We start from the raw sequence: 20,698 nt of genomic DNA, 5'->3' as shown, positions 1-20,698 counted from the left end.
GATATTATACTCTATCCTCTGTGCGTAGAGGAACACATTTTTTCAGCATTGACGGTGAGGTAAAAAACATTCGTACCTCAATTCGCGACGTTTTACCTACCTTTTTCTCGCCTATTTTGTACGAATAAATGAACAGGGACACTTAAAAATCTGCCGTGATTTTTCCGAGACAAGACGAGACAATATTATTCTCGTATTTCATTCAAGTCTATTCGTGTGCTTTCGCACCTAAGGGGAAAAGAAATATCGACGGTGTAAGTCGGCAATCACATAACTCGGTTTGCGACGTCGCAGACTTCCTGTCATACTTTATTTTTTAATCGGTAAACTATTCAACAGCAATTCTTTAAAATTGTCGTGATTTTTCTTCTCTGTGCGAAAAAAATTCTGTATCAACTTCAAGGAATGATGTCAATTTGTTCTCCTTTAAAAAAATATCATAGAGGCAGAGATTTTCAGACACCGCAAACGAGTTATGTGATTGCCGACTAATTAAGCCGTATTTTCCTCCAACTGACGCTGCGACGTCGCGCGCGGCGCACGACCGGTCTCCCATTTGATTCCATGTACTGCTTTGGACGCGGCACTGCTCCCGGAGCAGTGCCGCGTCCTGCGACCGGCGGCGCCGCGCGGCGGCCGAACTGCGATATGATATTCCACGCAATCAAATGGCAACCGGCGCCGCGCGACGGCTCCGAGCCAGTTTGGAGGAAAATACGGCTTTACACCGTCGATATGTGTTAGAACCTTCAAACGAACAAAAATGGATCCGAAATTTTACAGCCCTAGCAGTGAACGGACCTTACATGAATGATTTTTCTTACTAGAGGGGGGGGGGGGGGGGGGGGGAGGCGGACCGTCACGTATTTTTTTGAGCTCGAAATTCGAAAATTTGAGCCATTCCAAAGTTACAGCGAAATCCCCCCCCCCCCCCCCCCCCGGTCGGCCCCATCTGTATTGAATGAAATGTTCCGCATTTTTTGGCGCGCTTCAGGGAGAGTACCTGTTCGGTGTCGATGTTCGGTGTCTTTTCGGCGCGAGGAATGGTGGAATTCTTATCGTCCCTTGCGTCACCCATCAAAACAAAAACACGGATCTTATCAATTTCGTCTATTCAATCCGTTAGTTTCTCTTTCTCTCCATTATTTTACCGAGCAAATATAATTTTTCTTAAGCGGTGTTGACTGTTCTTCACAATAGTTGTGTCACTCTATTATTTTCATTTCAAAACGATGTTCTGTTACAAAGTTCTTCCTTCAAAGATTTTGGTAGGTAGTGGAGAGTTTTCCACACATTCCATCAATGGCATTTTCCGATTATATAATTCATTTTTGCATGTAAGTTTTTCAATTTAATTAATTTTTATTTCTGTCAGTGTACTTCTAGTCTGCCATCAAATTCCCACAATGCAATTAGTCTGAGAGAATTTCTTGATTTTGGCGGTCGATATTTATAGTGTTATCCAACGATTCTGATCCATTGCTCTGCAAATTAAGCATAACCAGCAGGTGATCATCTACTCCTGGCTACCAAAGTAATGATAGAGATAGGTTGCAGTTTAATTCCATAGAGAAGAAAAAGAAGGTGTCTGCATTTCAGGCATCTTGGATTTGTTTGATGACGCAGGTCAGTACGGATGATTTTTATCATCGATTTTTTTGAAAATGCTGCGGTTAATGGAAAAAAGTCGGCTTTAGTTCAGTATATGGACCGTTCCCAAAGTAACCTCTATCCCCCTCCCCCTGACGCACATTCGGGAAAAGTGAGTATTTCCAAAAAGTCATTCTGTATAAAGTGTTTGAAATCATATTAAGTTAATTCAAGCAACATAAATCGGACGTTATGGATTATTTTTCATACTTCGACTTCCAGGTTTTGCTTGAGAACCTGTACCGACCACTGACCTACGTCACAGGGTAAACAATCCTCAAGATGCAAACATCTCCTTTTTTTCGCTATGGTTGAGTTCAACACATGAGCCACTGCAGTCACTGGGCCCAAACAGATCTTTACAAGGGAAATAAACACTAAGTGAATACCCAGATGCATTTTATATCAGAAGAAAATTCAAGAATATCAAATTTTGAGGCCTCAAAAAGCCTTTTAGTTCATGGTTTTATCGGTCAGTTACAGTTGAGTCGGTAATGCAGTTTTCTTAAAATCGCGTTTGTGGCATTGACATTGTTAGGAAAATAAATGGTTCAAATGTTTGGATTCCTCTGAGATCATCAATTTCCTTCCTCTAAATTGTTTCAACATGCTGTTGATATTTTGTTTCTGTTCACAGAGAATGGATCTTTTTGTGATTGTATAATATAGCCACTGATGCAGCTGCTTGAAGAGTAAATCATGGTCCGTGTAATATCTGCACACCATTTTGACAGCCAAACTATTCAGACATGTGAAGATGCATCAGCTGTTACAATAGCTCCACCATCAAAGTAAGTTTTTACACATTCTGTTTGTATACGCTCAAAATCATACTCAAAAATTAAGTTCCCCCTGCCTCAAGGTACCTAGACTATAAAATCAAGATTCAAATCCCCGGAGGACACACAGTCCGTTTCACAAAACTGGTAGTGAGTCTATCTCAGTTGCCTAGAAGGACACATCAAGCAAAGAGGCTGCTCTAGGATTGCTATGCTGCCACTTATAGATTTTAATCGCAGTTTTACCTAGTATTTTGATGTGGAACTGGAGTAGACTAGAGATCCAGAAGTTAGGTGGGTACCCGCATCGCCTTACTTATATTCAAGACCAGTAAAATTGCCAGCCAATAAGTGTCGCAGATCATGGGCTAATCCTGCAGTGACACGAGATGGACCAGTCCTGTCTCGTAGAGCATGACAAGAGCATATGGATCTTATACATTCGTAGCAACGGTAGGTTTTCCTGCCTTATGAGACCTTCACTTCAAGCTCAGTTATTTCATCAAAGGGGAATAATATTCAGTTGAAACTTTTAGAACACATATTTCATCAGACTTTTAATTAATTTCATCCACAAAAACTTGTCATTTCTATTCTGACGAAGAGAAATTATGTCTTGCGAAACATGTTTCCTTTCATCATTTTTCTTTTAGAGATTGGAAGTATAAATTTTATATGCATTTATTTTTTAACATGGTTCCTAATGATATTCTTGCTCCAAGAGTTTCAACTAAACACTGGATCTCTTTGATGAAAAAATAAAATTGAGGAGGCGGTCTCGAAAATTTATCATTGTTGTGACTCTACATGTTCTGTACGCTCCTATGCTCTGCAGTACGATTTGGTGAGGCTCTCATCGCCTGGTGCCGACAGGAAAGTTCAATTGTACTCTCCTGTAAAAATATGGCTGCAAGTACTTCTAGAGTGATCTCGAAGATAAAAGTTTGGTCTTTGAGTAAAATATGCCCCACTTTTTTTATTCAATAATTATCACCTATACTTAATTTTATTTTATTTTATTTTTTTCAGATTGTTGGTAGCCCTTCTCCACCATGTCGTAGAGGTCAGAGACCTCTCACAATCTGGTGAAGTTTTATTCACCTTCCCCACCATCGATCAAGTGGATACAATTGTACACAGTCGCATCGGTAAGGAAAAGAAAACAAATAATAAGATGAAATTCGAGACATATCGACGGTGAAACTACTAGACCACGTATCTTGATTTGCGACATCACAGACTTCCTGTCATACATTATTTTTAGATGGAAAACTACTCAACGCCAATTCTTGAAAACATCTGTGATTTTTCTTCTCTGTGTTTCAAGAAAAATCGAAAACTTCAAGGAATGATATTGGTTTGTTCTCCTTCACAAAAATAAAATGGGAGCGGAGATTTTTAAACACCGCAAACAGATATGCAATCTGGTAGTTTCACCATCGATATTCATTCTTACCTCTAAGCAGATACATGAACCTGAACAAGGCTGATTTTTAAATCGTCACAAAAGATTCGAAAGAACCTTGAACATAAATGGAAGGAATGTAAGGCCAAATTATTAAAAATCAACCTTCTCTGTGTCAATTTTGAGAAAAGTCAGGAGAAAAAAATCAATTTTTCAACATTTTGACACGTTTTCCCATGCAGATCTGGCTGTGCTGCCATGTTGAATTAATGCAGGGCCTTGTTCAAAAGCATTTGGCTTGTCTGTTTATCTTCCTGGCTGGCGAGGAATAGAGAGCTCTCTTTGATCACCAATCTGGCGTGAGAACTTATCCCTTAAAACAAAAAGATGCTCATAAAAATTCGAAAAAATTCACCTCTCAGCCTTGCTTTTCGCAATATTTGCAAGTAGACTGCTCTATTTTTTTAGTTTATCATTTCAGTCATCTTTTAAGCAGCAGGTTTTGAAGAACATCAGATCAAACAAACCAAAAACTTTCTCTGGGTCAAATCCCTTTTTTGGTAAGCACTGTCCTTTTTATAGTCCTTATCACAGTCAGAAAGGGGAAATCTGACCATTCATTAAAATTAGCATTTTTCTGAATCCATTCCAGCCTCATAGTTCTGTTAATTAATTTTGTACTTAGTCTTGCACCAAAGCTTACATCATTCTGATCATATTTGTTATTGCTGTGCAAGACCTGTTCTAATGTATGTACTTTGACCTTGCAGGAAACTATGTTGCAACTTTAGAAAGAAAAAAAGCAAGATATGGCTCAGAAGGCGCGTATGTACGTGTCTATGCTAACTGGGACTGTATTGGTGAAAAAGAGAGAGCAGATGGGAATGGTCAACCAATCATGGCACGGATTGCTGGCAAAGTTACACCAACCAGCAGTCAAATCAAACGAGGCTCACTAGAGATGATAGAGCTTCCTATTAAATACTCATCAATAAATCTATTGGCTTGTTGTCAGGTATGTTAATCACATTTCTAAGCTGTTTATGTAAATTTCATCGTTAGCTCCCCTTTTTATCTTTGTTATGTGATCTTTATCAGCCTTATGGTGAAGGACTGACGGTCAAAACCATCCAGCAAAATGTATCCCTTGAACGATCATGATCCCCTTTTTCCTGTTTTAAAAAGCAAAAGAAAAAGGTAAATTGGTTTCCCTATCATTAAAAAGTTGAAAAATAATATTTCAAAGCTCCTAGGATTTCAAGAAAAATAGGATCAAATCCAGCCATGACAGATATTTTTGAGACTTGACCATAGAGTTGCAATGTACTGGAGCGCCAATGAGGTCAATCCATGAATGGGCCGTTCCGAACCCCTTATTCGCCGGAAAGTGGGAACCATCTGGGAACTGCTCGGCATTTTTTAACACGACAGCTTATGGGAGAATCGCAGGCTGCGAGTGGTTTTCAGGATTTATTCATTTCAATCAATCATTATTTCCGCGAATTTTGGCAAATTGTGTTCACTGAAGTCATAACAAATTCAAAAATGTACAACACTCCCAGTTTTTGTGAAATAAATTTTATACTATATTTTCTGAGCAAAGACTGGAGCTGGGACCCCGCACATACGGCATCGCCAGTCGCTGCACACTAGTATTAGGAGCACTGGACAAAACAGCCTCAAAATGTGACTTCATCAGCGCTCCAGAATATTGCGACTCTATGGACTTGACACATTCATTCAGCAAGTAATGAGCTGTCTAGGCTCAAAGTTTCAAGCTCTTTGAAAATTTATGAGAATCATTATTATAGATTAAATAGGCGCAATTTTAAAAAAAATTGAGACACTTTTCAGTTGAAGGGTGTATAGCAGGTTACATCTTTTTACAGAAAATGCATGCCCTGAGTCCTTACAATTTTCGTGACCCAAAAACGTATGTTTGCACCTGAGTGTATGTAAAACAAGAGCAAGGAATAAAGCGCCAGCCTTATTTTACGAAAAAACACTTTTCTTAGTAACAGGGTGCATAGATTCTCTTTCTATATTTGCCATTTCTGAACAAGTCTCAACAGTCTCAGTTAGAGCGAATTGATGATTCATTCTTTCTTTCTTTATCCATTTGAAAATAAGTTTGTCACAAACTCGAACTGTTCTGTTTTTTTTTTGTTTTTTTGTGTGTTTTTTTTGAGGGGTCTTTTACATTTTGCCAGAAGCCTTTTTCTGGATTTAGTTGTCCTCCCCCCCCCCCTTCCTCTCAACAAGTTTACTCGTTAAATATTTGAAATTTTGGCTGGAAGTACTTACCGGCAATACCTTAAACGGGTCTTTATATTTATGAAAAAGAGTTGAAAGCTTTTGAGGTGAGCCTGTCCTGAACTTTCAAGGTGTTTTTCTCAAAACCAAATTTTCTACCACAAGCCAGCAGAAAATGCCTTAATCATTCATCGGTGGTTAACACTAAATATTTTTCTTTTTTTCACAGAGCACTGGAAATCTCATCATTGGTTCAAAAAAATCAATCACTATCTTTCATGTTGTATTTAGAACACATGACATCTCACGTTTGAAATTTCTAGACTTTGAACCCAGTTCTTTTAACCTTGAGTTAAGTTTTGAACCTACTTCAATTAGCCTAGTGGAAGATATCGTTGCTGTACTGAATTCAAATTCAGTCCATGTATTCAAGATAACTGAAGGTATCAATCATATTCACTCTCTCTCTCTCTCTCTCTCCCTCTCTTTCTATTTCTGAGTATTAAATGTTAACAGACATTAAATTGAGAAAAGGAATGCAAACTTGCATGTGGAATTTAAAAACTTGCGACTTGTAAAAGAATCGCGCTGTGTATCAATAATTGATTTCTCCTCTCAGTAACCATAGCTTCATTTTTTTAAAAACAAAGTGTCAAGTTTTTGCTCAAAATTTCACCATTGAAAGGGCCATAAGCGAATTTTTGTAATAACTGAGCAACTGCAAGAAGTACTTGATGGAAAATTCATCTATTTTTTACAGAAGAAGTGTTTTCTGATTCTAAACTTCAAACTAACATAAGTTTTTTTTTGTTTCATTGTCCTGCGTTTTTGGTGGCAAACAATGCATTGAATACTTCGTAGTGTAACAATTTAACAATCGCTCATATCTATCTTTGGGAGGCTGAGGGGTTTTTTTTAGAACATAACATAGACAAAGTGGGTTTTTAGAATGCTCAACAATTTAGTTCTTCTCTTGTAGACAGAAAGTTTTAAACTGTAAAAGTTGCATTTTATCAATCTTCAAGTGGAGCCATGACTTGTTCTTCTTTTTCAGGCAGCGATACCAGTAATTCAGATGTTTCCAAAAACTTGATCTCAAAGAAGAAGTCCATGTCTCTTGGTAGTAGCGAGGAGTCAGTGCCTTCCAAAAGTCATGCCGATGGTAACTGAATTTTGTTTTTTAACGAGATTTTATTTTATGTTTCTGTTCGAGCAAAATAATTTAGTCCGCTTCATAAACATCATTGTTTCATGCAAACAGTACTTTTGCTTGAAAAATGAATTGATCAGAGACTGCATTAAACATACCCAGTAGAAATGGAAATGAATATTCGGCCCTTTGTTGAAGGTGTAAATAGTCTGTGGCCCACAAACTGAATTAATTTCCACATCATAGGCCTTTGAACATGGCAAATATCCAACAGCTATTAAGTTAATCTTCTTATCTTCTACTCTTCCCCCCCCCCCCCCGATTCGTCAATAAAAATTAAATAATCCGCTAATTTTAAACTGTAACCGTTGAAGCTCATATTGTTGCTTTCTGCTCTCAAAAAGATTTCTATCAGGGCCACTCACGGTACTAACTACATATCACCTTTCTTTCTTTCAGAAAATTCAGATGACCTTTCCAGCTCTGGAGCTCCGTCCACATTAGATTTAAATGTTTTAATAAATTCCGTTCTAAATCCACAAGGCCCTTTCGAATGGGAACACGTTCTGCATAAAAATTCTTTCCCAGTAGTTGTGCAATTTCCTAGTATTCCATCTGCTGTAGGAATGAGTGATAGTTCAAACTTCAAATCTTCCTCCTTCAAGTCAAGTCACTCTGTCTCAAAAATGCCCGTCACAATTCTGAAAAACGTGAGTACATATCATTACTTTTCCTTTTCAGAAAGACAAAAGTATCTGCCAAGAACGAAGGAAAGTCTATTCATTAAAATTAATACATGCATGAATGTGTACAGGAACTATAAACATTGGCTCTAATTTTGTTTGGATATCAGAACCATGTCCTCACCCAGTTGAAAACCAAAATCCATGAAGAGATCCAGCTCAATTTGATGACCCTCTGTGAAATGATTCACGGAACGTAGTAGAGAACCATTTGCATTCAATACTTGAGTCATAAATTCAACTATTTTTTTTTAAAAAAGTCCCAAAACCGTGTTTCAGTGGATGAAAACTAAAACTCTGATTGATTCAGGCGACTTCAAAAATAGAGACACTAACCTTTTGACTCAATTGTTTTCAAAACAACAGCTATAGCAGTGTTGGTTTCATTCTACTGAATATGATCCAATTATTATTACCTTATTTTGATTATTATGTCAGAAAAAAATAGTCTCAGTCATCATTCATTTGTTTGAGAGTTTGTAAATAACTTATCTATTCTATCCATATTCGTTTTTTTAGACTGAAGAAGAAGGACAGATATCCATAGAAAACTTGCTACGTCTTGAACTTCTTGATATGGAATGTGTACTTGACAAGCTCCAATGTCTCATTTTAAGACCTTTATACAGAACCTCAGGTGGAGAAATAAACGCAGGTAAATGCTATTTTGACTTAAGTGCACACCTCCTCATAAATTACATCTCATCAAATTTGTTTGGAAAACCATAGTTTTGCTTTGAAAAAGTAGGAGGTTATAGTAAACAGAAATGAATGTCAAACATTAAAACTCAAATGTGCATCAACTTGATGAAACTCATCCTCTCATTTAAAGGATTATTATTTTGGGCATGCTGAAATTGATCACGGAAATAAGACACGCTGAATCATTTAAATCAATTTTAGTAAATTACAAATTTTTCTGTCAAAAGCACAAATTGAATGAAGATAGATCATAACTTTTTTCCTCTTTTTTTTTTTAAATTTAAAGTGACTTAGTTTTTGTATTTATTTGTTCAGTGCATCATGAAGTTCGGTAAGAATATCTACCTTTTGGAAAATGTCCTCTTGTTTGCAAGCTATTTTGATTCTTAGTTTCTAGGATAGGCTAAATTGCTTTGTCAGTGATGCATAGTGTTCATTTTCTGTGTAATTCTGAACAGTAAAGTATTGTATCTCTCTTCATGTGCTATAAAGAATTCTATTTTGTTTGTCTTTTAAGGTTCTGATGTAAGTTATCCTCAATTAAGGTCAGAGCACTATCCGCAACTTGTAGCCCTCAATTGCCTGGTCTGCACTCATCAAGAAGGCTTCATGTATCATTTTCCTGCTCTAGAAGGAGGTCTGAAGGTCCGTTAAATTTATTTACAGTATGTTATCTTTTACAAGACTTTGAGTGAACAATTCAATCCCCAAAATTAAGACTCAATATTGTCTGAATCCGTGCAATCATTAGATCATGCTATTATTTAGATATCTCACATTATTCAGATCAATCGCTTAAATATTCTCGAAATAAATTCAAAAGTTAATGAAATTAATTTCCAGAAAGTCTAATTTGATATGAAAAGGAAGCGTAAGCATAAGAATCAGCTGTAAAATTGTAAAAAATATTTTTGCTACCCTTGACTTTCAAATCTAGAAGTATCAATGAGGAAGAAAAGATTCAATCTTAGGTTAACTGTAAAAGAGAAGTATCTAGTCTGCTTCAAAGTAAAAAATCCAAAATCCAGTCCTGCCCAAGAATCAAGTCAATGACCAACACGTTCCTCTGACTTAACATCGAATGCAGTTTTCTTTATATTGTGTCACATATTGTGTTGGCACTAACTAAAAAGTGTATTTTAATTGTATTTTTTTTTAAAATAACTGAACCTGTTGTTTTTTTTTGCAGTTTGGAGAGGGCAAGTGCATATCTGTGTACCATTTTACATCTCCAGTTATTTCTGTGGTGTTGGAATTGAATCTCTTACATGCTCTTACAGAAACTGGTCTAGAAACGTACACTCTACGAACAGCGCACCATGCCCTTCAAGTTTGCATGGACGTAGACTACCCCCCTCCAACAGATCCTATTTCCCTCATCGGATTGCGACCGTTTCTCGGAGTTGTGAATCTTCTACTTTCTGAAACATATCTTGTAATTGTGGCATCATCACATGATACTTATGATTCTCCTCATCTCTCAAGTGCGTGGACTCTGTATTCCTTGCAATTACCTTCTACTGCAACACTCTACACGGACATTGTGGCTTTAGCTGTAAATCATCGATTCAGTGGTCCCTCTAATTATTTACAGTTATTGAATGAAGCACACATAATTCTCAAAGCAGCTGTCAACATTCGAACTTGTCATGAGTATCCTCAGGTAGATATTGAAGTAGAGCTTTTTAAGGAGTCGTGTCTGATGTTAGCTGATCACTTACTGTCCTCAGATAATTTGAAAGACTGGCAATATGCAACAAAGCTATATAATAGTGCTCAGGTGAGCCCCGCCCAAGTCATAGAACGAATAAAAAAGATCGAAGCAGATGCTAAAGATGCTAACATGCCAATTAGTATTGAGAAAGGGTTGACAGAATATCTTAAGTCATCAGTTGGTTCGTGGCCTGATCTCAGTGGTGATTCCCCACAAGTTATTGCAGCCATTCTCACTGATTTTCTTGAGAACTCCAAGCAAGTGCATATTCTCCCCCTTTTAGTTTTACAGCATTCATTTTTAAGAGAAGTTTCCGGCGAAAAAATTGTCAATTTAATTAAAGAACTTCGTAATGGCATTGACGACAAAAATGACACATATCATACAATCAGTTTGGCCCTGGTTGTCTTATACTTGCAGAAAGGGCTTGTTGATGAGGCTATGAAGAATTTAAAATTGTGTCTTTCATCAAGAGAAATTTGTACATCTCTTCTTCTTTCTAATCCTTTTTTGTTATTTGAAAGGTCTAAGCTGAACCGTGTCACCAATGAGAAAGAGTTCTCATCGTTTTCAGATTTAACAGTTCTGTTAATAGACACAGACCCTGTGTTATTTTGTGAAACTCTGCTACAGCTTGTTGAGCGAAAATTTGTAGATTTGCAGATAGTCATGAAAATGTTTTTAAGTTATTTGGTCACTTGCACAAGTGTAACGCAAGTGAAAGCCAGCCAATGCCTTCAGTATTTTTTGGAGTATTATTTTGCAAAGTTCAAAAGCACCTGTGATCATGATTCAGGTCCAGTCACCAAAGAAGCCCTGAAAATACTGATGCGATCATACTTAAGTGATCTAAAGCTAAATTCCATGGACAAATTTACTGACACGCGCCTTAGTAACATTGATAACATTTTCAGTGATAGCCTTCCACCTGTCCTAAAAATGCTTCCGGATTCAAAATCAAAATTTCATGATTGTCCCAGTCTAAAAAAATTGCAGTCGTTAATCGTGAGTGGTTGGCTTGACAAAGACGCTCTCAGCGAGTTATCAGTTTATGTACATGATGTACTCCCAGATTGTTTAAGTTTAAAAATTCTTGCAGAACCAGAAAATGCAATAGATCTATTGTTCCAGCTTTGTCCAGAAACATTACCACAATATGCTAAGGATACTTTTGAATCTGAAAATGAGTGGAAGAATTTAGTTCAAAAACTCTACGATGCTGTAAATGAAAACAGGAATACCTCAGGAGAAGATCAAGAAGACAAGCCAGTGTATTTAAACTTACTAAAAGATATTTTGGAGCATTTGGCATCAAACCTATCAATGGAGGAGTTTTGTAGGATTCTACCTCCTGATTTTGATTCCACCTTCCATGAATTTATCGTCAGGTGTCAAAATATTTGTCATGCTAATGCTGTAAGAGCTCTTATTATCACAACAAGTCGTAATCTTTTGTTGTCTAAAGGCTCATGATCTTCGGGGCGAGTTATGACAAAAAGGAGACACAAATATTCAAAAGATTCATCTACAAGAGCCTTTGAAACAGATTATTCTTGTCGGTGATGATATTTTGTAACCTAATTTACTCTTAACCTTAATTGCCTTGATCAAAAGTTGAGGAGATGCTGCCAGAAGAAGTCAGCGCTGTTGATAGGATTCTCAGTGAACACTAAGGACATTGTTGATGTCAACTGTCAAAGACCATTTAGAGAAAGAAATTCTGTCTCCGAAGACTTTAAAATATGTATATTGATAGCCAAGTAGAAAAACGTGTCCTTATCTCAGTGGTATTACTTAAAAATCTCCAATTTCGTCTTATTTTCCTCAAAAGAAATTAATCAAAATGCTTCCCTGCAACTCAGTGTGATTTTTTTCGAATGAGTGAAGAAAATTCACAACAAATTTCAGTTGAAACTTTGGGTTAGTTTTCCTTCAAAAAATAAAACATGAGTGGATATTTACACCATTGTAATCTGAGATACGCGTTTTCTTTTTTTACTTCAGCCATCAATATGTACCTCGAAGACCCTCACCTGCTATACTTTCTTTTTCTTTTTTTTTGTATAAGAATGTACAAAATTTAAGTACAGAAATTTTAAAATTGAAAGAAGTGTTATTTTATGATCAAAATATTGAGGGAATAATTTTTTTTATCTTTAAAGCTCAGCCTCTTGAAGATTTCGTGGCTTCTCTCAGCCCAAATGTTATGATGCCTTGATTATTTTGCTTTGAATAATATACCAATCACTGTTTGCATTGTGTCGTGTCACTTTTATTTCTTTTTTTTTCACAACTTAAATTTTGCTCTCGGCACCTCCTGGACGATTAAATAGAGCCTTAGTTGGGTTCAGAGGTAAAATTGTTCGAATAATTGTGCCATTAGACAAGCAACCTTTTACAGATACGAATTGAAACACTTGAAACTATATTTAACATAATTAGAGAAAGTGATTCATGCAATTCCTGCAAGTCTCGAACTATAAGGAAATACACTGATTTTATCAAATGAACAATTTGGAATAAATTTGAATTGATTAATGTGTTCATAAAATATTATGTAGCTGTTAAGTCCTAACACTTTCCGACCAAACAAATATGTGATCGGGTGACTATCATCAAGCTGCTCAGACTGTGGTTCATTTTGATTGCCTGTATAGTAGTTATTTTGTTCATTTCAGTACGTAAAAAATATTTTTCTGTGACACACCAAAATGAAATAAGGAACACCCTTTATCTCACTCTGTTCTCTAGTTTTTTAGTCATTTGGTACAGATTTTTTCACATACATGAGGGCTGCTTCTATAGTGCTCTCTAGAGCTCAAAATCACAGCTAGTCGCCACAGTACCCTATTCTCCCATAGTCAGATTAGTTCATTTCTTTGAAATCCCTCGTAGCTTGAGAGAGTTCTGATCTTTTATCCGTTCTGATTTCCTAACTACAACGTCTGAACGATGTTCAGCCAAAATTATATTTTACATTATTTCCTGTAGGCAGGAAGATTATTTGACAGCACTTTCGTTTGTAAAAAAAAGTTTTTCTTTGTTTACTGTACACTGTCAAAGTCTGTGCTCAGCTGAATACTAATGAAACCTGGGTTATCTAAACTCTGTGTCATCTGACTCATTTTTATGAGGATTGTGAGTACAAATTTCGGAAACTCAGCAGTCAAGAGTACCTTCTTGTAGTTTAGTTACAGCTTTTTTCATTATATAATTTTTCTCATTTTTCAGACTGCTATCTGATGCTGATTTTTGAGGAATATTTTTACGAATTTCATATCAACAATTTTTTTACTTTATTTTCACAGCTATAAACATTCTCTGATGCAATTTAATCCTTAAATTATCTGAATTTTCTGTTATCTGAATAAGCATATTAGTGTGAATAATTTGTTTTGCAGTCATCATATTGACCAGCTATGTGTATTTGTACCTTTTTTTATGCTAAGTGCCTAATTAATCAGCTTAAATTGAATCGTTCGTTTGTTAGAGGGTTAAAGTGGAAAAATTGTGAGCAAGTCTTGGAACTTCTTAGGGAGCATTCATTAATTACACACCAGGGGTGAAAAAATTTCACAACCACGCAACTGGACGGGTCGCGATCGGTCGCGTGTGAAAATGGAAAGTCCCCAAAAGTGGTGTCCATTAATGGGAATGCCGGCAAAAACGCGTTTTACTTTGACTATCTGTGGTAAAAATCTTGTCTTTGACGTAAAATCTTTGAAAAAATTACGTTTATTTCGGAAATTTGTTGCAATTTATACGTACATAGCCATGAAAAAGTAATTTTTTTAGATTTTTGAGGAAGAGGGAGTTTTTAAAATGGGAAGGCTAAGAACTTTCTACATCTCTGTACGTGCTATACTTTTTCGGCATTTTTGACCCCTCCCATCATCCTCCCTTGTAACGCTTTATATTGCCTAGATCCCTCCTTAATAATTAATAAGCGCTTGGCGGACCTGCCCCCCGTAAGAGCCCAAAAATTAAGGGAACTTGTTGAATATATAGCTGGATAAAATTTGAATTATTTTTAATGATAGTGTAACAAATAACATCGAAGAGAGGAGGATAATACAAGAATGTGACCAGCAAAAGATTTCTATAGATTTCATATTTTTCTATCAATAGGCAAGATTACATAACGCTGGCACTGACACACACCCCCCTCCCTCTTGTAATGCAGCGTAACTAAGGCTCATACCCTCACCCTTTCCTCAAGCATTATGTACTTTATGAATGCTCCCTTATAGCTGAAGGACACCAAGATTCGAAAGTTTTCTCACTTGTGCCCTTTAATGTATGGAGGCTTCAGTTCTTGTTGTTGTAAATTTTTGTTCTGTTATGTTAGACTTTTTTTACACTGTTCATTTACAGCTTACCTATTTCGTGTTTATACATCTTTTATTAAATGTGCAATAAATAAAATATGATCAAATGTATAACTTTGATTTATTTTGTGGTTTATGTACATATTATTATTTGGGAAAGAATCACCGCTTGCCCCATTTTTTTCATTTATCTTTCTAAATTTTACATGGAAAAAGAAAAGACAAAAAGTACTACAATGTATTTGTTTTTCAATTTCTAATTTTAATGGGTTTGTCCTGGCGAACTAAAGGACTTCAGTCGAATATTTTGTTATTCTCTATGGGCCGATTATTGAAATTTTGTGTGTGTCAGGTAAACTTGAATGACATACGTTAAATGGTGTAGTGTGACTGGTGGGTATATCTCATCACTGCTTCGTCGTGCCAATATGAGGTGGAATTAACGACAAGCTGTGTGCATCTCTTGAGTTTCCGAAAGCATATTGTCAATTCTACACATGCATGACAAAGCAGCGATATAACATAGCTGATCAATCACACTACGCCATTCAACGTGTCTCATCTATGCGGTCCACTTGACAAATACAAAATTTCAATGATCGGCCTAATGCTCTTTATTTTTAACTGTCTGGTAAATTAATCTCATTTTAGTATTTACATGTTTCATATTAAAAATACAAACATTAACAAAATCATTGACAAATGTAAAAACAGCTATGTAACGCATGCCAACAACGCTTATTATTTTTTAAGCGTACAAATGATTTGATTCAGAATTTTACCATCAGATTGACTAGCAAAAAATAAAACAGTATTTATACTTGAAGGGGTTTAAAATAGAAGAGTACATCTTCAAACGGAGTTTTGAAAGAGCAAAGTTCATTTTATTATGGTGCTTTAGAATGAAAGATGTTCAATTAGTAAGTTTGCCTCCATTGTAGGATCCACAAAAATGCAACAATTTTGATGATTATGGTCCCATCATCTTCTTTAGGGTACTCTGAATCAAAAACTGCAAACTGCGGAACAGAGTTACAAAATGTAAGAAAGCCGCAAGTTCCCGCCATGCTTGCTTGATCCAAAGTCGAAGATGTTCTTTTTCCCATCATGGCAAATTTGTTAGACACTGAAAAATCACATCAACCAGGATAGCTTCAGAATGAAATCGGGACATCTCTAAAATCTGACTAATAATTACAGTTCTCATAAAACCATAATCTAAATTTGTTATTAGTTCTTCCAAATAACCATCATTTAGTTCAATTGCATTCGTCACTTATAGAAAATTTGAAAAACGTCCAAATTTTATATGAATACAAGTAAATCAATATAAAATAATCATCAATGAGTAAAAACGTATCAACAAGTGGTTTATTAGTAACAATTAAATTAGATTTACTTTGTTCGTATCTATCGTTTTTTTTTTGTTTTTTGTTTTTTTTTATAATATTCTCTTACTAATGGGTCTTCATGACCTGTCGATACTGTAAGTAAACTAATAAAAAAGTAGGTCAATACAAATATGTCAATTTAAAATAATCTTTGTTGAAAAAAAACGTATCAACAAGTGTGGTTCATTAGTAACGATAAAAGTTGATCAATCATTATTCCCGATTATTCCTAAGTAACAGGTAGGTAGCTGCCATTTTTTGGCGGTACCCATGGCTGAAGGTACTACCATGATTTGGAGATACAATTCATTGAGAAAAATTGGGACACACACATTGGGACCACACTCCCATTCACAAATTGGGAAAAATTCATTAATTATCTAAAATTCATTACTCTTAGGTACTCTTCAAAATTTTATTACATGACTGACACTTCAGCGATTGATTTCTTCCTCTTCATACCCCTCTGGTGAGTCACTTTGATAACAAAAATTTGAAATCTAAGAGTGATGAATGACTGATTGTTATAATGATGTTCAAGTTGAAACTAAATAGTTTTATGCTACATGTTTACGCTGCAAAATAAACACATAATTGGAATGCAAAGAATAGAAGATGTTTTTGTTGAAGGGGGCACTCAAGAATTACACAAAATCATTTTTCAAATTTCATTTCTTTTCTCTTTGCTACGAATAGTAACATCAGCGAACATTCAAACTCACATTTTTCTTTCATAATTTAGGAAAACCCTTGATCAGGCTGCGACAACCATTGAAAAATGAATTCAAGAATCGAAAAGAGTTATTTTCTAGTCATACAAAATTCAAAAGGTATGTTTGAAGTAGAAGGGTTTTAAATGTGGACCAAGTATTCTTAAAAACTGTTTCAAAGAAGAACCTCTTTCTTCCGATGCATGAAATTCATACAATATTTATAGACTAACATAGCCACTTTGAATGAAAAAGTTACTTAATTTTTGGGAGAAACAAGTTAAGAAACAATTCCGTTTGTCTCTCTCTTTTTCTCCCTCTCCCCCTCCCTCTTTCCTCCATTACTGCATAGTTTTTCTTTCTTTTCATTAGAAAGAGATTTAAATTTAACTATTGTCACATATTCAGAAGTTTCTATTCTTTTAACAGTTTAAAATTATTAACAGAAATATCTAAATAGAAACAGCTCTAGGGCAATTGAGATTAAACTTAAAAAGGAAGAAAAAAAATTAATGGTTGAATGGTAATTAATCTAGAATTGGAGAACTTATAATCATAAAAAAACAACAAACATGAACAATACCTGCATGGAGAGCAGTCACATCAATTCAACGCAATTTAATAATTCCTGCACGGAGCACAGGCACATGAATAAACGCATGGGATTTTGAGAGGCATTTAATACCTACAAGGCAGAATTTTTGTCTCTTCCATCGCTTCATTTTGCAATTTTTTCCTGCTAGTGCATGAGAGGTTCCATAACTAATTCTTCATGGAACTCCAACTTAGCGTGAAGCCGAAATTCACGATCATTTTTAAGATGCAGACTCATCTTATATTAGTAAATTTGATCATAAATTACAATAAAATGCCTTTATGTGATGAATATAAACCATGCGCAAAAATTTATACTTCAGTTGAGAGTACAAAGCTACAAAGGATGTCCCAATACAACTTAGACTAGTACCATGACTTTTGAACTAAGGCAGATAGAAAGCTGATCTTGGTTGCGTTTGAAAGAACAACTCATTTTTTCATCGATTGACACAAGGTTTACTTTATTTTCTCAAAAATTTGCATGATATGATGGTTTGAAAAAAAAAATGTTCACTCCCTCCTATCTTTCATGTGGATTTTTCTACCCTGAAAAGCTCTTAAAACACCTTTACTGACACTTGGCGCACTGAAAAAACTTGACAACATTGAACACGAATTGGAAACAATGTTTAGGCACTGTTTGATTACAAGTGAAACAGGAACAACAAGATTTGAGTCGTTGCGCAAAGCATGTCATCAGTGCTTTTCACGCAAATTTGATTCTAAGTTCTTGATGCATGGAAAAGGTTAAAATACATTAAAAAGAACAATGTTTCATGATACATAATCCAAAAGAGAATTCAATTCCAGTGAAAAGTACTGATCAGATAAAAACTGCAAGCACCAACTCATTAAGATCTGACAAACAGAACTCTACCAGTAAGTTTAGACTTTTGTTCAGTTGTCTTCAGGTTCGCAATTGCTATGTTAAGACAAGTCGCGTTACAATTCAAACTTAGTTGCTACAGTTACACCTTCAACCAAGCAACGCTTGAATAGTGTTGCTAAGTTGTATACTGTGTTTCACAGTTTATTCAGTCCGCCAGGTTTCTGAGAGCACTGTTTAAGAAGCTTTAAGAGAAAGACAAATTTTTACAAAAAACAGTAGAGGATAAACCTTTTTTTCGAACCTTCATATTTTTACGAAGTTTTTAGCACATATAATAAACTTAATGTCAATCAATAGAAAATAAGTCGCTCTTTCAAATGCAATCAAGAGCAGCTCTCCGGCTGCTTTAGTTCCAAAGTTACAGGACCAGTCTCAGTAATTTTTGGAGAGCCATTGTATTTGGCACGATTATTCTTAAATAGGAAAAAAAAGTTTCCCATACAAAATTAATCAAGGCTGTAAACTTCAGCAGAGAAGTCAGATTTAGAAAACAATTCTGGGGAATTCAAACAATGGGAATCTATTTAAAAGTAAAAATATTGTGAAGGTAAAACTAGAATTTAAAAACTCACAACTTTTAATGAAGACTTCTTGAAAATTATCTTAATTTTTCCTCCCTTTAATTAGAATAAGGATACTTTTGTTGAAACTCATTGAAACTACACGGTTGATTTTACATCATTTGAGATAGTCTCTTTTATATAAGATCACTTAAAAAATCTTGCGTCCTTCGTGAGTGTCTACACAAGACATAAGATATAATTACATATGAAACACAATTTTTTTAAAGAGTAAATCACCTTCGGCAAATTTTTCAGAAGGTTACAGAGAAAATCAGACAATTTGGTCTACATTTAGAAAGGCACAGAGGACTAAACTAGAAAATTACCTGGTGTGCTCGAAAATAGCCTTGTTGTAAAATTGCAGCTTAACAACTAATTATTGAATTGCAGTCTAGAGTTTTCACTTTGGTTTAAAGAGGAAATTATAAGGGGCATATTTACAATTAAAAGTGATCTACTGCCTCTCAATTTTGGAGGAATTGGTAATTTTTTGGATGACGTTTGAGTTTTATAGTTTTAAACATAAAATCCTTACACTAAAGCCCTCTTGGACCGTGGTGTTACTCATTGGTGACAAAGCATTTTTCGGGTATTTAAAAATTGCACTAGTTCTCTGAAACATAATGTTGCAAATTTTTCTAAGTATTACTTATCTTTATAGAAAAAATTTGGGACTTCATGTTTTTACAAAAGCTACAGCATAGATTTGTGTCTACTAAAATCTGAGACCCAAAATTGATTCATGCCATAGAAGATAATTTTTTAACTTCTAAAAATATTGCGAGGTTTCATAAAGAGTCCTAACAAATGTCTAGTTTATAAGTTTTTGTGCTATAATTACTTAAAAATGCTTACATTCCTGTAAAAATGAGTTAAGTCAAAAGAAACTATCTGTACACAGGATTTGCAGGCTTCATAGTTCTTGTATTAAATCGTTTCCTTATAGTTCCTTTAAGCATTTAACACTTCCAGCTTGAATGAAAAAGACTGTGAAATATGAGATTTTGAAATGAATTGTATTGCCGTAGGTGCAGGTGATATAGATCCACTCTCCTCAAATCTTTTCAATCAATCTTTTTCAAATTTCCAGAGACACTGTATTTCTGTACAGAGGTTGAGCTATGTTTCCTCTCAGAAGAAGTATGAAAAATTTTATAAAATTGGAATGCACACAAACTACATTTTCAAGTGTGTAGTAGTTGTACAGAAATAAAAACTACTGTTCATTTAAAAAAAAAAAAAAGAAAAAGAAAAAAAAAGTTACAAATCCCCCTAAAATTCAGAGAACGAGAATCAACTTCTCAGACTGCATAAACATCTACCAATGATGGAAATCTAATGGTAATGTTCCGATGTCTTTCCAGGCACTTTTCGACAATCCCTAAGGTACATTAAACCAGGCATAGTTGGAAAAATTAGGAAAGCCTGTAATCACAGATAAATGTGAAGGGGCGGACTTGAATAATCCTCCCCTTGCAATGTGGGTGAGTGATAACCCACGTCATCATGCTTGCTTCTGATGATGTTGTTGCTGTTGCTGCTGAGCCTGTTGCTGCTGTTGGAAACCGTATATTAGGAAAACGGTGTACAGAACGAACGCTAATGTTATGGCAATTAATGCATACATGAAAAGATTCAGTTCTGGCTGTCGGAATCGGTTCTTTCGTAACCATTCTAAAACGACTTCTTCAGACTCAAACTCACCTGAAAAAACAAATAAAACTATGAATAAAATGTCCCTCTTTTTTTTTTTTAAAAAAAAAAAAAAAAATAGATTGGCGTTTTTTCACACTGCAGCTTGTAATGTGAGCTTTTCAGGCCCCC

The 20,698-nt window shown here is 35.4% G+C and overlaps 2 protein-coding genes across 9 annotated transcripts in view; one reads left to right on the top strand and one right to left on the bottom strand.

The window, feature by feature from the left end:
- Window positions 1-1,076: 1,076 nt before the first annotated feature.
- On the top strand, window positions 1,077-14,848 carry LOC109042411 (BLOC-2 complex member HPS3). The gene is made up of 10 exons (XM_019059122.2): window positions 1,077-1,268; window positions 2,288-2,441; window positions 3,459-3,577; window positions 4,605-4,849; window positions 6,317-6,530; window positions 7,142-7,249; window positions 7,697-7,947; window positions 8,500-8,635; window positions 9,200-9,327; window positions 9,872-14,848. The coding sequence occupies exons 2-10, from the start codon at window positions 2,350-2,352 to the stop codon at window positions 11,867-11,869; spliced, it is 3,291 nt and encodes a 1,096-aa protein (XP_018914667.2). The 5' UTR covers window positions 1,077-1,268; window positions 2,288-2,349; the 3' UTR covers window positions 11,870-14,848.
- LOC109042410 (uncharacterized) overlaps window positions 14,829-20,698 on the bottom strand; it is a 116,418-nt gene continuing 110,548 nt past the window's right edge. For all 8 annotated transcript variants that reach the window (XM_072301519.1, XM_072301520.1, XM_072301514.1 and 5 more), the window contains one exon: window positions 14,829-20,578. In XM_072301519.1, coding sequence (XP_072157620.1) covers window positions 20,379-20,578 — 200 coding nt within the window. In that variant the 3' untranslated portion in view covers window positions 14,829-20,378. The remainder of the gene's footprint in view (window positions 20,579-20,698) is intronic.

The sequence above is a fragment of the Bemisia tabaci genome, chromosome 6 (genome assembly GCF_918797505.1).
Source record: "Bemisia tabaci chromosome 6, PGI_BMITA_v3".
In the NCBI taxonomy this organism is placed as follows: domain Eukaryota; kingdom Metazoa; phylum Arthropoda; class Insecta; order Hemiptera; family Aleyrodidae; genus Bemisia; species Bemisia tabaci.
This window is presented reverse-complemented; position numbering and strand designations above follow the sequence as displayed.

Excerpts from the sequence above, each read along its gene's own strand:
- LOC109042411 (XM_019059122.2), top strand. The coding sequence starts at position 2,350 with ATGGTCCGTGTAATATCTGCACACCATTTTGACAGCCAAACTATTCAG. Across the intron at positions 7,250-7,696 it reads TTCCAAAAGTCATGCCGATG|AAAATTCAGATGACCTTTCC; the intron begins GTAACTGAATTT and ends TCTTTCTTTCAG. Across the intron at positions 8,636-9,199 it reads AGGTGGAGAAATAAACGCAG|GTTCTGATGTAAGTTATCCT; the intron begins GTAAATGCTATT and ends TTGTCTTTTAAG.